This window comes from Papio anubis, chromosome 10 (assembly GCF_008728515.1).
Source record: "Papio anubis isolate 15944 chromosome 10, Panubis1.0, whole genome shotgun sequence".
In the NCBI taxonomy this organism is placed as follows: Eukaryota; Metazoa; Chordata; class Mammalia; order Primates; family Cercopithecidae; genus Papio; species Papio anubis.
Genome location: NC_044985.1, coordinates 84,657,946 through 84,670,349, shown reverse-complemented (window position 1 = coordinate 84,670,349; position 12,404 = coordinate 84,657,946). Strand labels below are relative to the sequence as shown.

At 40.0% G+C, this 12,404-nt stretch overlaps 1 protein-coding gene and 1 non-coding gene across 15 annotated transcripts in view; both read right to left on the bottom strand.

Moving 5' to 3' along the window:
* NIF3L1 (NGG1 interacting factor 3 like 1) overlaps positions 1 to 12,404 on the bottom strand; it is a 58,221-nt gene that overhangs the window by 42,328 nt on the left and 3,489 nt on the right. For 8 of the 14 annotated variants that reach the window (XR_002516225.2, XR_004176709.1, XR_002516226.2 and 5 more), the window contains exons 2-5: positions 11,797 to 11,959; positions 8,666 to 8,792; positions 6,879 to 7,017; positions 4,562 to 4,645 (exon numbers count right to left, since the gene is read on the bottom strand). Coding sequence is in view for 10 of the 14 variants with exons in the window: in XM_021923864.2 (XP_021779556.1) it covers positions 4,562 to 4,645; positions 6,879 to 7,017; positions 8,666 to 8,792; positions 11,797 to 11,959 (513 nt within the window). In the remaining 4 variants the exon portion in view is untranslated. Of the gene's footprint in view, positions 1 to 196; positions 525 to 2,317; positions 2,375 to 4,561; positions 4,646 to 6,878; positions 7,018 to 8,665; positions 8,793 to 11,796; positions 11,960 to 12,404 lie in introns of those variants that run through there. The other 6 variants (XM_009182724.3, XM_009182725.3, XM_031651884.1 and 3 more) reach the window with 3 other exon arrangements.
* On the bottom strand, positions 4,909 to 5,010 carry LOC116269274. Its single transcript, XR_004176754.1, has one exon. It is a non-coding gene; the product is annotated as a U6 spliceosomal RNA (small nuclear RNA).

Here is a 12,404-nt window from a genome sequence, read left to right as displayed (position 1 = left end):
TCTCTACTAAAAATACAAAAATTAGCTGGGTGCGGTGGCACACACCTGTAGTCCCAGCTGCTCAGGAGGCTGAGGCAGAAGAACTGCTTGAACCTGGGAGGCAGAGGTTGCAATGAACCAAGATCGCGCCACTGCACTCCAGCCTGGTGACAGAGCGAGACTCCATCTCAAAAAAAAAAAAAGGAAAAAAAAAGAATGGTGAATCAGATTAACAAACCGGAAATGATCATACCCTCTAAGACACTCTTCTAGAAGCACACTAGTCCCACTGACTCATGTTACAAATTCAAGTTGGCATCCAACTAATTTGTACAATGTGTTATCCTGATGTTTCTGCAATTATACCACCTGAAGAGGGTCCCTGTCAGTCTCTGATAGGATAATATTTATCTTATTCTCCAAGTGAGAACCCAGCATATCTCGAAGGTCAGAAAGAAAGCCTCGTTCAGTGTTGCTATGTTCACAGAGGATGACATTTATTCCTTGGGAAGCAGCATCCAAAATATCATGATGGGACATCTCACCTACCAAAAAGGAAACAGCAAATTCTTAAATGCTAGATATGGAATCTGTGGAATGAGGAAACACAAAAGCAGAAATACCAAGTTTATATTCTATATAAAGTGAATGTAATACAGCAGAACTGTTATAAATCTAGAAAGTACTGTACAGTTTTCTTTTATGTCCTCCAACTTAAAAACAGAGAAAAGTCTGGGCACGGTGGTTCACGCCTGTAATCCCAGCACTTTGGGAAGCCTAGGCAGGGGGGTCACCTGAGCTAAGGAGTTCCAGACCAGCCTAGCCAACATGGTGAAACTCCATCTGTACTAAAAACACAAAAATTAGCTGGGTGTGCTGGCGTGCGCCTGTAATCCCAGCTACTCAGGAGGCTGAGGCGGGTGAATTGCTTCAGTATGGGGGCTGGAGGTTGCAGTGAGCCGAGATTGCACCACTGCACTTCAACCTGGGTGACAGAGCAAGACTCTGTCTTGAAAATATAATAAAATAAAAATAAAAGCCATCCCATTGAGAATTTCAACTTCTTTTTCCTTGGCAGACCCCAAGGCAATTGTCCAATCCAACATATCTGGCCAGAACCAGATCTGTAAACACCCATTTTACTGTGTTTCCACCGTAAAAAGAATGACCACTGCCAAGTAAAATGAGGCCTTCAGAAAATCTGCCTCTTATGTAATAAATACCTCTGGAGGACATTCTGTGTATACTGCCCAGCAGACTTAGGCTTTGTAAGCACCTGTATTTCTGTCGTCAACTTAGTCTAATATACAAGGATGAAATGAATTTAAGATTATTTCCAGATTAAAACAAAGTATTTTTCTTTGACTTAAGCAAAATCCCTAGAAACTCTGGAGGGAATCTCATCTGTTGTGAAAAGATTTGGGGAAAACTCAAATATTCTGAATTTTTAATTTATTTATATTTGTATTTATTTTTTTAGATGGAGTTTTGCTCTATCGCCCAGGCTGGAGTGCAATAGCATAATCTCAGCTCACTGCAACCTCTGCCTCCTGGGTTCAAGTGATTCTCCTGCCTCAGCCTCTCGAGCAGCTGGAATTACAGGCACCCACCACCAAGCCTGGCTAATTTTTGTATTTTTAGTAGAGACGGGGTTTTGCCATGTTGGCCAGGCTGGTCTCGAACTCCTGGGCTCAAGTGATCTGCCCGCCTCGGCCTCCCAAAGTGCTGGGATTACAGGTGTGAGCCACCGTGTCCAGCCTAATATTCTGAATTTTTAAAAATGCAGTTTGTGAATTTGATGACTTGTAATTTAAGAGCAAAACTGCACTGTGTACAATTTGGTTTGTTCTTTAGAAAGTACAATTTTGAACTGTATTTAGAGACAGAAGGGCATACAAATTTAAGAAAAAAAAGGTTCTTAGAAAAAAAATTGAGTTTTTTCTCTAATTTTCCCACAAGAAAACATCTGTAGGTAAAAAATAAGTTTTCTTAATTCCAGAATTTTTCAGTTCCCCACACTCTTCTAATAAGTGTCATCTCATTATAAGGAATAGTTTTTATTCAAGCACCTTTTAAAACATCTTAATCTATAATAGTAAAAGTAAAAAGCAAGAAAAAGACACTAAGATGACCCAGTTGGAAGCCTTGTTTTAGGAAAGATAAGTCTGGCTGCCTGTACTGTGACAAACTCATTGGCCGGAGAAGGCATGAAAGGGGGGAAATCTGTGAAGACCCTGCAATAATTGCTGAAGCCAATGGAAAGAAAAGCTTGGCCCAGGATGGCAGCTTGGGAAAGGAAAAGCAAATGGAGAATGAAACGACAAATGAGAGAACTTACATTTGCAAGGAGCAGGCTCCCCATCTGCTGGTCTTACAGGGTGTTACCCTTAACAACCTAATACAACGAGAACACGGCCTCAGGCTCACAGGAAGCGTGATGAAGTTCAGCAGAGGTCCTTTAGGAGGGGCTTCGCATCTCTGAAGTTACACTCAAAAGCAATGCCTCACAGACCAGAGACATCTAATGCTAGCCAGGTAATATTTTCTATTTCTCCCCACAGCGAGATAGGAAGGACATTTTAACATTTTGGAACTGCCTGAATTTATTTTATGAACATATCATTATATTTTATCACTTTTTTTAAAAACTAGTTTTTAAAAAAGTATTTATGAGGAAATAGATACCCCAAATTGAGCGAGAAGCATAAAACAAAGAGCCTATACTCTTTTAAAAATGTCAATGTTATGAAGACAAAGCTGAGGAACTATTCCAGACTGAAGGGGACTAACAACAACTAAATGCAATGTGAGATCATGGGCTGGATATGGATCAGAAAAAGAAATGCTATAAACTTTTATCAACTGGAAAAATGTGAATATGGACTGTATATCAAGTAAATGTTTTAACAATATTAAATTCCCTCATTTGATAATTGTTCTATAGACTTAGAATGTCTTTGTTCTTAGAAGACTATACACTGAAGTATTGAGAGGTAAAGAAATTGTCATGTCTGCAATCGATTTCTAAAATGGTCCTGGGGGAAATACATCTATATATATATATATATATATATAAAAAATTTTTAACTTGTATATTATATATCTATATATGCACACACAAATGTATACAGACACATATATAATATGTACATAAAGAATGTACAAATATGGCAGAATATAACCATTAGTAACCAAGGTGAAGAGCATATAGGAGTTCATTGGACTATTCTTACAACTTTTGCATAGGTCTGAAATTCCTTCTAAGTAAAATGCTAAAATGAATTTTAAAATAGCCAGACACAATGCTGTAAGATATTCATATTGAAATTTCACTTTAATCTGGTAGAAATTTAAGGACTTAAAAAAATCTTTTATCTTCAGAAGAATGGAAAACAGGTAATAGTCACATACATGTTTTTTTTTTTTTAAATCAATTTATTGGTTTAGAGCAGTTCCATCAGGCTTTCTCAGATGCTGCTCCTTGGTACTTCGGGATGTGACAATGCTTTCAGTGCAGCAGCCTTTGTAAGAGAGTGTGCTACACAACAAGGCATGGGTGTGGGAGGCAAGGGAAGCATGGAAGTAGCCAAAGGAATGGCCAGAGGGCTAAGAGTCTAGAGCCTGGTCCTCGAAGTGGAAAAGTAATTCTTTAACTCATTCTCTCCTAACCCTAAGAAGGAGGAGGTAAACAAACTGGCAACCCATTAAAATGTCTTCAAATCCTTTGCAGGTATAATGGGCCATGTTTGGTCACATTCCTGAGTAGTAACTGCGTGAAGTAATTCTTTCAATAAAAATTAGCCAGGACCTATTAGGTAGTATCCTTAAGGAGAGAGTGTAAGGCCCAGGAGCCAATTACTGTCCAACAGAAGTGCACACTGGAGATCAAGGACAAAGTGATAGGGACCCACAAGAGGCAGAAGCAGGACAGTGTCAGAGAAGGCTTCTCAGAGGGGGTGCTCACTTATCATGAGGAGAACAAGGAAAAGGCATTCTAACCAAAGAAAACAGCATATGCAAAGGGTACAAGAAAGAGGATGCAATGTTCAGGCTCTACCAGACAGATGAAGGAAATCACTGAAGTCTTTTTAGTCAAGACCATCAAATACGCACTGTGAAAAGTTAATTTCAGGAGAATATATGGAAGATAACATTAGAGGGTTGATGCTGTACTTCAAGTAGGAGACACTGCCTGGACAGATAAGGGGGAAGATTCTAGAAAGATTTGGGAGCTTGAATTGATAGGAATTGATGATTGGCTTTAGGCTAAGAGGAACCATTTCCTAGCTAAGGTGACAGGGTAGAAAGTATCCCACTGATGTGAAATCTGAGAGGTTTGGGACAGTTTAGGAAGAATGTAGGTAAAATAAATGCTGACCATTAATTTTTGAGATAATAAATTGTTCAATGATTTCATCCCTCCACAAAGAACGCAGTATGTCCCAGTTCTGTTGTAGTTTCTGTTTAGTTCAAGTTTACAAAACATTAATTAGGTATCATCTATGTGCCAGGTACTGTCCTAAAATCTGCCATTTTTGATTTTGCAAAAAATAAACCAAGAGAGATCCAAAGTCTGTCCTACCTGTGAGGTAAAGGTCAGCCTTGACACCCTGCAGAACGCTGCTCCCAGAACCAGCACACAGGGCCACAACTTTGACTTGAGACTCTTCAAGACAAAGGAAACAAGAGACCAATACTTTACAATTCCCTTTCTTTTTACTATTATAATTTATACCAAGAATCCTAAACATAATACAGATTTTACTCCTGGTCTCATCACGAGTATACGAATTGTCCTTTCTGCATGTAAAAAAAAAAAACATGTTTTAATATAAGCAAACAGGTCATTCTTTTGATATTGCATAGCTAACCCAAGGTACAGTTATTATTCCTTTTTTTTTTTTTAACTAACAACCTTTGTGAATTGCACAAAATATGGAACAATGCACAAATTTGCGTGTAATCTTTGCATAGGCGCCATGCTAATCTATATCATCCAATTTTTAGTATATGTGCTGCTGAAGGGAGTACCGTTATTCCTTTGACATGGCTGCACACTCACAAACCACTGAATAGTACTAATGGTGCAGCTCCAGGCAGTACTGCAACGTTGCTGGGTAAAGTAATCTCACCTGGGTCTTCAGACAACAGTGAGAGGTAGGCAAGTACTATCTCTATTCTCAGGGGAGGAAGTTAAGGAACTAAAAGGACTAGTGAGAAAGAGGAATGCTACGAATGGAGTTGGCACATATTTTTAAATATACTATTTATTCTCAAAAAGCATCCTCTGAAAAGTGAAATAACCGCAACTTTTGAACCAAAATCCAAGTATTTAGCACTTGGGTTTCTAAAATGGACACTTCTTCAGTGGTCACTCCAGTTCAGCAGCATGGTATCTCAAAGATGGGGCTTTGGAGTTATTTTGGAAGTCAAATCCCACCTCTGCTATCCATTTTCTTTGGACACTTAACTCCCTTGGGTTGTTTGATCTAACTGGACTTTTGCATAAGTTACTCATATGGTTTGGCTCTGTGTCCCCATCCAAACCTTACCTTGAACAGTAATCCCCATAATTCCCACGGGTCCAGGGCAGGACCAGGTGGAGGTAATTGGGTCATGGGGGCAGTTCCCCCATGCTGTTCTCGTGATAACGCGTGAGTCTTATGAGATGTGATGGTTTCATAAGCGTCTGGCATTTCCCTCACTTGCACTCATTCTCTCTTCTGCCACCCTGAGAAGAGGTGCCTTCCACCATGATTGTAAGTTTTCTGTGGCCTCCCGAGCCATGCAGAACAATTAAACCTCTTTTCTTTATAAATTAAACCTCTTTTCTTTATAAATTAAAGAGTCAATTAAACCTCTTTTCTTTATAAATTACCCAGACTTGGGCATTTCTTCACAGTGTGAGAACGAACTAATACAGTTACTTATCTCTCTGAACCAAAACTGTTCACCTATGACATAGGAGAAATAGTACCAACCACAAAGCTAACAACAGCTAGCACTTTAACTATACTTAATGTGAGCCAGTCACTGTGCCATGTCACATGGATTATACTACCACCCTCTGAGTTAGGTTTTATTATTAATGCAGTTTTTACCAATGAGACTACTGGGACACAGAGGGCATAAACAACTTGTCAAAGACATGCAGCAAACACACAGGACAGACAAATCTGAAGCCAGGTTGTCTGAGCTCAGAATCTATACCTATAACCACTGTGCCCCACTGCTTTTGCCAGTGGGAGCTCACACACTCAGGACAGACAATCAGTACAGTGCTAGGTTCACTGCAGGTGTTGAACAAATGTCTGTTCACTCTTTTTGTTCTCAAAAGTACGGGGAAAGGCCAGAAGAAAAAATGCAAGACTTAGAAACTGCAATGGATCAGATCACTCAGTGGCACCTCACTAGAAAATATTACCAGTCTTGTAAGTGCAAAATTTATGTTGTAATTGTAGCAATCGTGATTCCAGCTCTCCTCCTGACATATGGTAAGACTGCACTTTATGCCTCCCTTGGTTGTATTGGATAACATGACTAATTCTGGAAAATAAGTTGAGCAGAAATGAACATGTTTCCTGGAATTTTGAACTGATGGTTTAAGACCCTGCAAAACTCTCTCCCTCTGCAACAACCACCAGTCTACAATGGCCAGACTTCCTAAAATAACCAACTTGAAATGAACACATAGCATGACAGAGAAATAAATCTCATTTATTAGGCCAATGAGATGTATTCCACAGCAGGACCTGGCCTACCCTAATCAATAAAGTAAACCAATGATCTCCTATGAGCTGCTAACACATTCTCTATCACATATTAATACAATCAAGAGTTTCAACCTTTGTCCAATGTTAACAGTAGGCATACTGGATAAATGAAGGAGCAATATTTACCTAAGGTTCTCCCCACCCCAAGGGCTAAGCGAATATGAGATAGTTTTAGGTGTCTTTTGATTCGATCAATCATGGTTGCCAGGGAGACAGATTCATCCAGTGTGCATAAGCGTCCCATTCCAGTATGTAGAAGCAAAGGCTGAGGAGAAACAGAAGTTAGAAACGGTGTCCACTGTCAGTCCTAAAACAACAAATGCTAAAATCAATCAGTATGCACACTGTGAGGTTACTACAGCAAGCTCCAGGCTAAATGTGGGGACACAAACCTGACAAAATCATTCTTCTAGGAGCTCACAGTTTCCTAGGAAGGCAGATGTTTAAATCAATAATCAGGCCAGGCACGATGGCTCATGCCTATAATCCTAGCACTTTGGGAGGCTGAGGTGGGTGGATTGTTTGAGCTCAGGAGTTTGAGACCAGCCTGGGCAACATAGTGAGACTTCATCTCCATTAAAAAATCCAAAAATTAGCCAGGCATGGTGGCGTGCACCCGCACTCCCAGCTTCTTGGGAGGCTGAATGGGAAGTGGGCTTGAGCTACCCAAGAGGCAGAGGTGAGCTGAGATTATACCACCACACTCCAGCCTGGGGACAGAGCCAGACCCTGCCTCAAAAATAAATTAATTAATTAAACAAAATAATAAAACTGTTTAAATTCAAGGTAGGTTCTACAGTTGCAGCAGCACAAGGAATGACAAACTAAATGAGCTGTGACTTGGGAGGCTTGGGGAGTACTTGGAGGAAGGACTCAGGTCTTAGAGAAAACCCTAAAAGAGTTAAAAAGGGGGAAATAAAAAAGTTTGAAAGGGCGGTGATGTCAAGTGCAGTGTGGCAGGACAGAGGTACGATGAGATGAAGAAAGGCACTCTAAACAGAGAGAACATGGACAAAGGTGCCAAAGACTTGAGAGAACACACTGTGGGGGTAGATCCAAACGAAGACAGTATGGCTACTGTGCAGAGCACGTGCTGTGGAAGGAGAGGAGGCTGGAGGCCCAGGCTGTAGCAGATCATTAAGGGCTTCCGACACCATGCTAAAGAGCCTGGACTGCCTCCTAGGTGCTCGGTGAGACAACTCTCATCACAGAAAATGAGAGTTTCAACTCCTGTGGTGGCAGAGCCAATACAGAGGAGAAACACTGTATAGATATGAGGCCAGAATCAGCAGGGCTTGGAGTCAAGGAGGAGTACGAAAACTTGGAAACTAAAGTAGATAATGATACTGAAATATGAAATATATATTAAAAAAAAGGGGGGGTGGCACAGGGATAAAGTATTTGGATATATTGAATTTGAAATACTTGTGGGCTCTGTAAGGGCAAAACATCCAGAAAGTAGTTGAAAATATGGATTCTTGTCATTTTTTCCCTTAAGAAAGCATTCTAAGCCAAAAAGTAAAGATAGGAATCATCATCATACAAATGGCTATCAAGTGAAAGAGTGAATGACATGGTCCAGGCAGAGGGTATAAAATAAAGAGAGAGCAAACCTGTAACCAAATCTGTAACCCTGAAGAAGTACCACTATTTTCCTATTCCTGGAATGTCTCCCTTTCTCAATTACTTCCTAGAGAATATTATGCTCTCATTGCCATTTTGTACTTTAGGTAACAGTGAATGGCCTGTTGATCTAATAATTTACAAATGAATTTGCTGAAGAAAAATACAAAGTAATGATACTTATCAAACTGTACACATCAAATATGTACAATTCTGAGTATATCAGTTATACTTCAATAAAGCTGAAAATGCACAGTATTTTAAGATCAAACACAAAATATTTTTATTACCTTCTCCAGCGACAGAATTTCTGTCTTCTGATAAAGTTGTTTGTTCTGAGAAAGAAAATCTACCACCTGCATCAAAGCCTTCTGAGTACAATTCAGACTAATCCGTGTTTGTTCCTCATTATCAATCCTAGGGGGGAAAAATCACTCCATTTAGGCCAAATATAGCCAAAATGTATTTTACATAATCCACAGTTTACAAACTTACTATAATAGGAGATTAGATTTATGTAGAACTAAGGATTTAACCAACAGAACCCATTTAATCTGAAACTAATGCATTTTCTAGAATAGCATTTCTCTAAGTCTACTATGCATCAGAATCACCTGGAGGATTATTAAAACACAGATTGCTGGGTCCTACCCCTGGAGTTTCTGATTCATTATATCTAAGTGGGGGTCTGAGAGTTTACCTTTCTAACAAGTTCCAGGTGATGCTGATATTGCTGTTCCAGAGACCTCACTTTGAAACCACTGTTCAAGAACTGTTCTCAATCCCGATTGTGCATCAGAAATTTCCTGGCCGGGCGCGGTGGCTCACACCTGTAATCCCAGCATTTTGGGAGGCCAAGGTGGGCGGATCACTTGAGCCCAGGAGTTCAAGACCAGCCTGGGCAACATAGCAGGACCCCATTTTATTTTTTTATTAAAAAATTAAAGGTAAAAAAAAAAAAAAGCCAGGCACAGTGGTTCACACCTGTAATCCCAGCACTTTGGGAGGCCGAGGTAGGTGGATCACCTGAGATCAGGAGTTCAAGACCAGCCTGGCCAACATGGTGAAACCCCATCTCCACCAAAAATACAAAAAAAAAATTAGCTGGGCGTGGTGGGGGGTGCCTGTAGTCCCAGCCACTCCCCAGTGGCTGAGGCAGGAGAATCACTTGGACCTGGGAGGCAGAGGTTACAGTGAGCCGAGATTACGCCACTGCACTCCAATCTGGGCAACAGAGTAAGACACTGTCTTAAAAAAAAAAAAAAAATTCCTTCTAGCTTCTTAAAATAACAGGTGCTGGATCCTTCCACAGAACCAGTGAAAGAGAACATCTACGAATGGGGCTGGGGCAAACTGAATTTTTTTAAAGCCTTAGAGATAATTTTAAAACACTGAATTTGAGAATGTCTTGGACAGATTCTCAGGCAAACTCCATTCTAATTACAAGATCTGAGATGAATACAAAAATCTGCATTTTAAATAAGCACCTCATTAACAATCATGCAGGGGGTCCTTGGATCACCCTCCAGAGCCTCTCCAAAATTATTGGCATCAAGAAAGTTTCACATTTAACCATAAATTCTAAATATAATCATAAAATTCTAGAACTAAAGGACACCTTTAAAGATAATCTGGAAGCATTAATTATAAACTCTGCAATCATCTGTGAAATTTTTAAAAAAGAAAGAAAACCAATGCCTTGGTCCCTATCTAGTGGTAAAACTCAGATATTATCTACAATATGGAAAAACTGGAATCGAACTAAAAAGTCCATCAGTAGGAAGAGGAATGCTTAAAGAAACTATCGTTCATCCATAATAAGAAACACTACAAGCAATTAAAAATAATGAGAGGTTAGGCTGGGGGCAGTGGCTCATGCCTGTAATCCCAGCACTTTGGGAAATCAAGGTGGACACATGGCTTGAGCCCAGGAGTTTGACACCAGCCTAGACAACAAGTCAAAACCCTGTCTCTACAAAAGATACAAAAATTAGCCAGGCATGGTGGCAAGTTATAACTATAGTCCCAGCTATTAGGGAGGCTGAGGTGGGAGGATGGCTTGAGCCTGTGAGGTCAAGGCTGCAATGGGCTGTGATCATGCCACTGCACTGCAGCCTGGGTGATGAAGTGAGACCTTGTCTCTCAAAAATAAAAAATAAAAAAACAGCTGGGCACCATGGCTCACGCCTATAATCCCAGCACTTTGGGAGGCTGAGGCAGGCAGATCACGAGGTCAGGAGTTCAAGACCAACCCACCCAACATGATGAAACCCCATCTCTACCAAAAATACAAAAAAAAATTAGCCAGGCATGGTGGCGGGCGCTTGAACCAGGGAGGCGGAGGTTGCAGTGAGCCAAGATTGTGCCACTGCACTCCAACCTGGGTGACAGACCTAGACTTCATCTCAAAAATAATAATAAATAATAAACAAACCAAAAAAACTCCTATATCTGCCCTAAATAATGATTGACCTTATAAAGAGGCACTTAATGTATTTTTCACTTGAAGTGCTTGGCACCTATAGTCCCAGCTAATTAAGAGGCTGAGGTGGGAAGACTGCTTGAGACCAGCAGCTTAAAGCCATGGCAAGCTACGATCATACCACTGCACTCCAGCATGGGAATCGCTTTTTTTTTTTTTTTTTTTGAGATGGAGTCTCACTCTTGTTGCCCAGGCTGGAGTGCAATGGAGTGATCTCGGCTCGCTGCAACCTCCGCCTCCTGGGTTCAAGTGATTCGCCTGCCTCAGCCTCCCGAGTAGCTGGGATTACAGGCATGCGCCACCAAACCCAGCTAATTTTGTATTTTTAGTAGAGACGGGGTTTCTCCATGTTGGTCAGGCTGGTCTCGAACTCCTGACCTCAGGTGATCCACCAGCCTTGGCCTCCCAAAGTGCTGGGATTATAGGTGTGAGCCACTGCGCCCAGCCTGGGAGTCTCTTAAAACAAACAAACAAAGATTATTCAGAAAAGTATTTCCCATGATGTTAAATTAAAAAACTGATTTATGAAAATATATATTTAAAATGTAAAGATAAATATAAAAAAGAAAGTGCTTGGAAATCACTGATTTGCTGGGAACCAATAAAAGCCTCATCACCACATCACTAGGATCTATCTGTGTTCTCTAAAGTGAAAACAACTATCTTTGAACATCACCAGGATTAGAAATACTGTATATAAAATGCATAGTATAGTCCCCTGACATAGAAAATACTTAATAAGTGTTACTTATTGTTTTTATTGTTTTGAAAAAATTCCATAGGTCTCCAGGACCCACAGACAAATGAGGAGTATGCTGCTTTGTAAACCAACTCCAGAGAAAATTATTTGTTTCAAGCCTAAATACCAGGGTTACAGACTTTGTAAGGAAGATGCTTACAAATAAATACACACAAAAAAAAGAGAAAAATAAATTGTACCTAGCAGAAAAAGAAGTGACAGAAACATCATCAATTCCTTTCACTGCAGACATGACTTTGTCCAGGGCTTGGGTGTGGCTAACGTTGAATTCTACTCGGTGGTTTCCCTCTGTAGGGTAGTTGGGAGCTTTGGAAGGATGTATGGGCCTGGAGGTACAAGCTCCTAGAGAAAATATTGTGGGAAAATGGGAGTTTTGGGGGGTTAGAGGTTAACATTTAAAAGTAAGATAAACTACTATAGGCAAAATTTCTAAGAAATGACTTTTTAAAAAGATTCATTCTCATGCTTATATGACATACACACACATACATATATCCTTTAGATATACATCACCAGTCCCCTAGGGCTTTGGTATGGATGTACAAAATCAAATTATTTCAGAATTATTTTCCAAAAGATTCTTAAATCTCTGAAAAACTTGGACAAGAAAGACTGATTCATACATTTTCAGATAATACACAGAATGGTCTACTGTTTGGTAAATCTACACATGTAAACCATCATTCAGGTTGCAAATGCTCATACTTTATTTGACCACATTAATCCAGATATCATCATAAAAGCTTCAGCCCAAAATGAGTAAACAAAAGACTTACTAAAGTAAAGC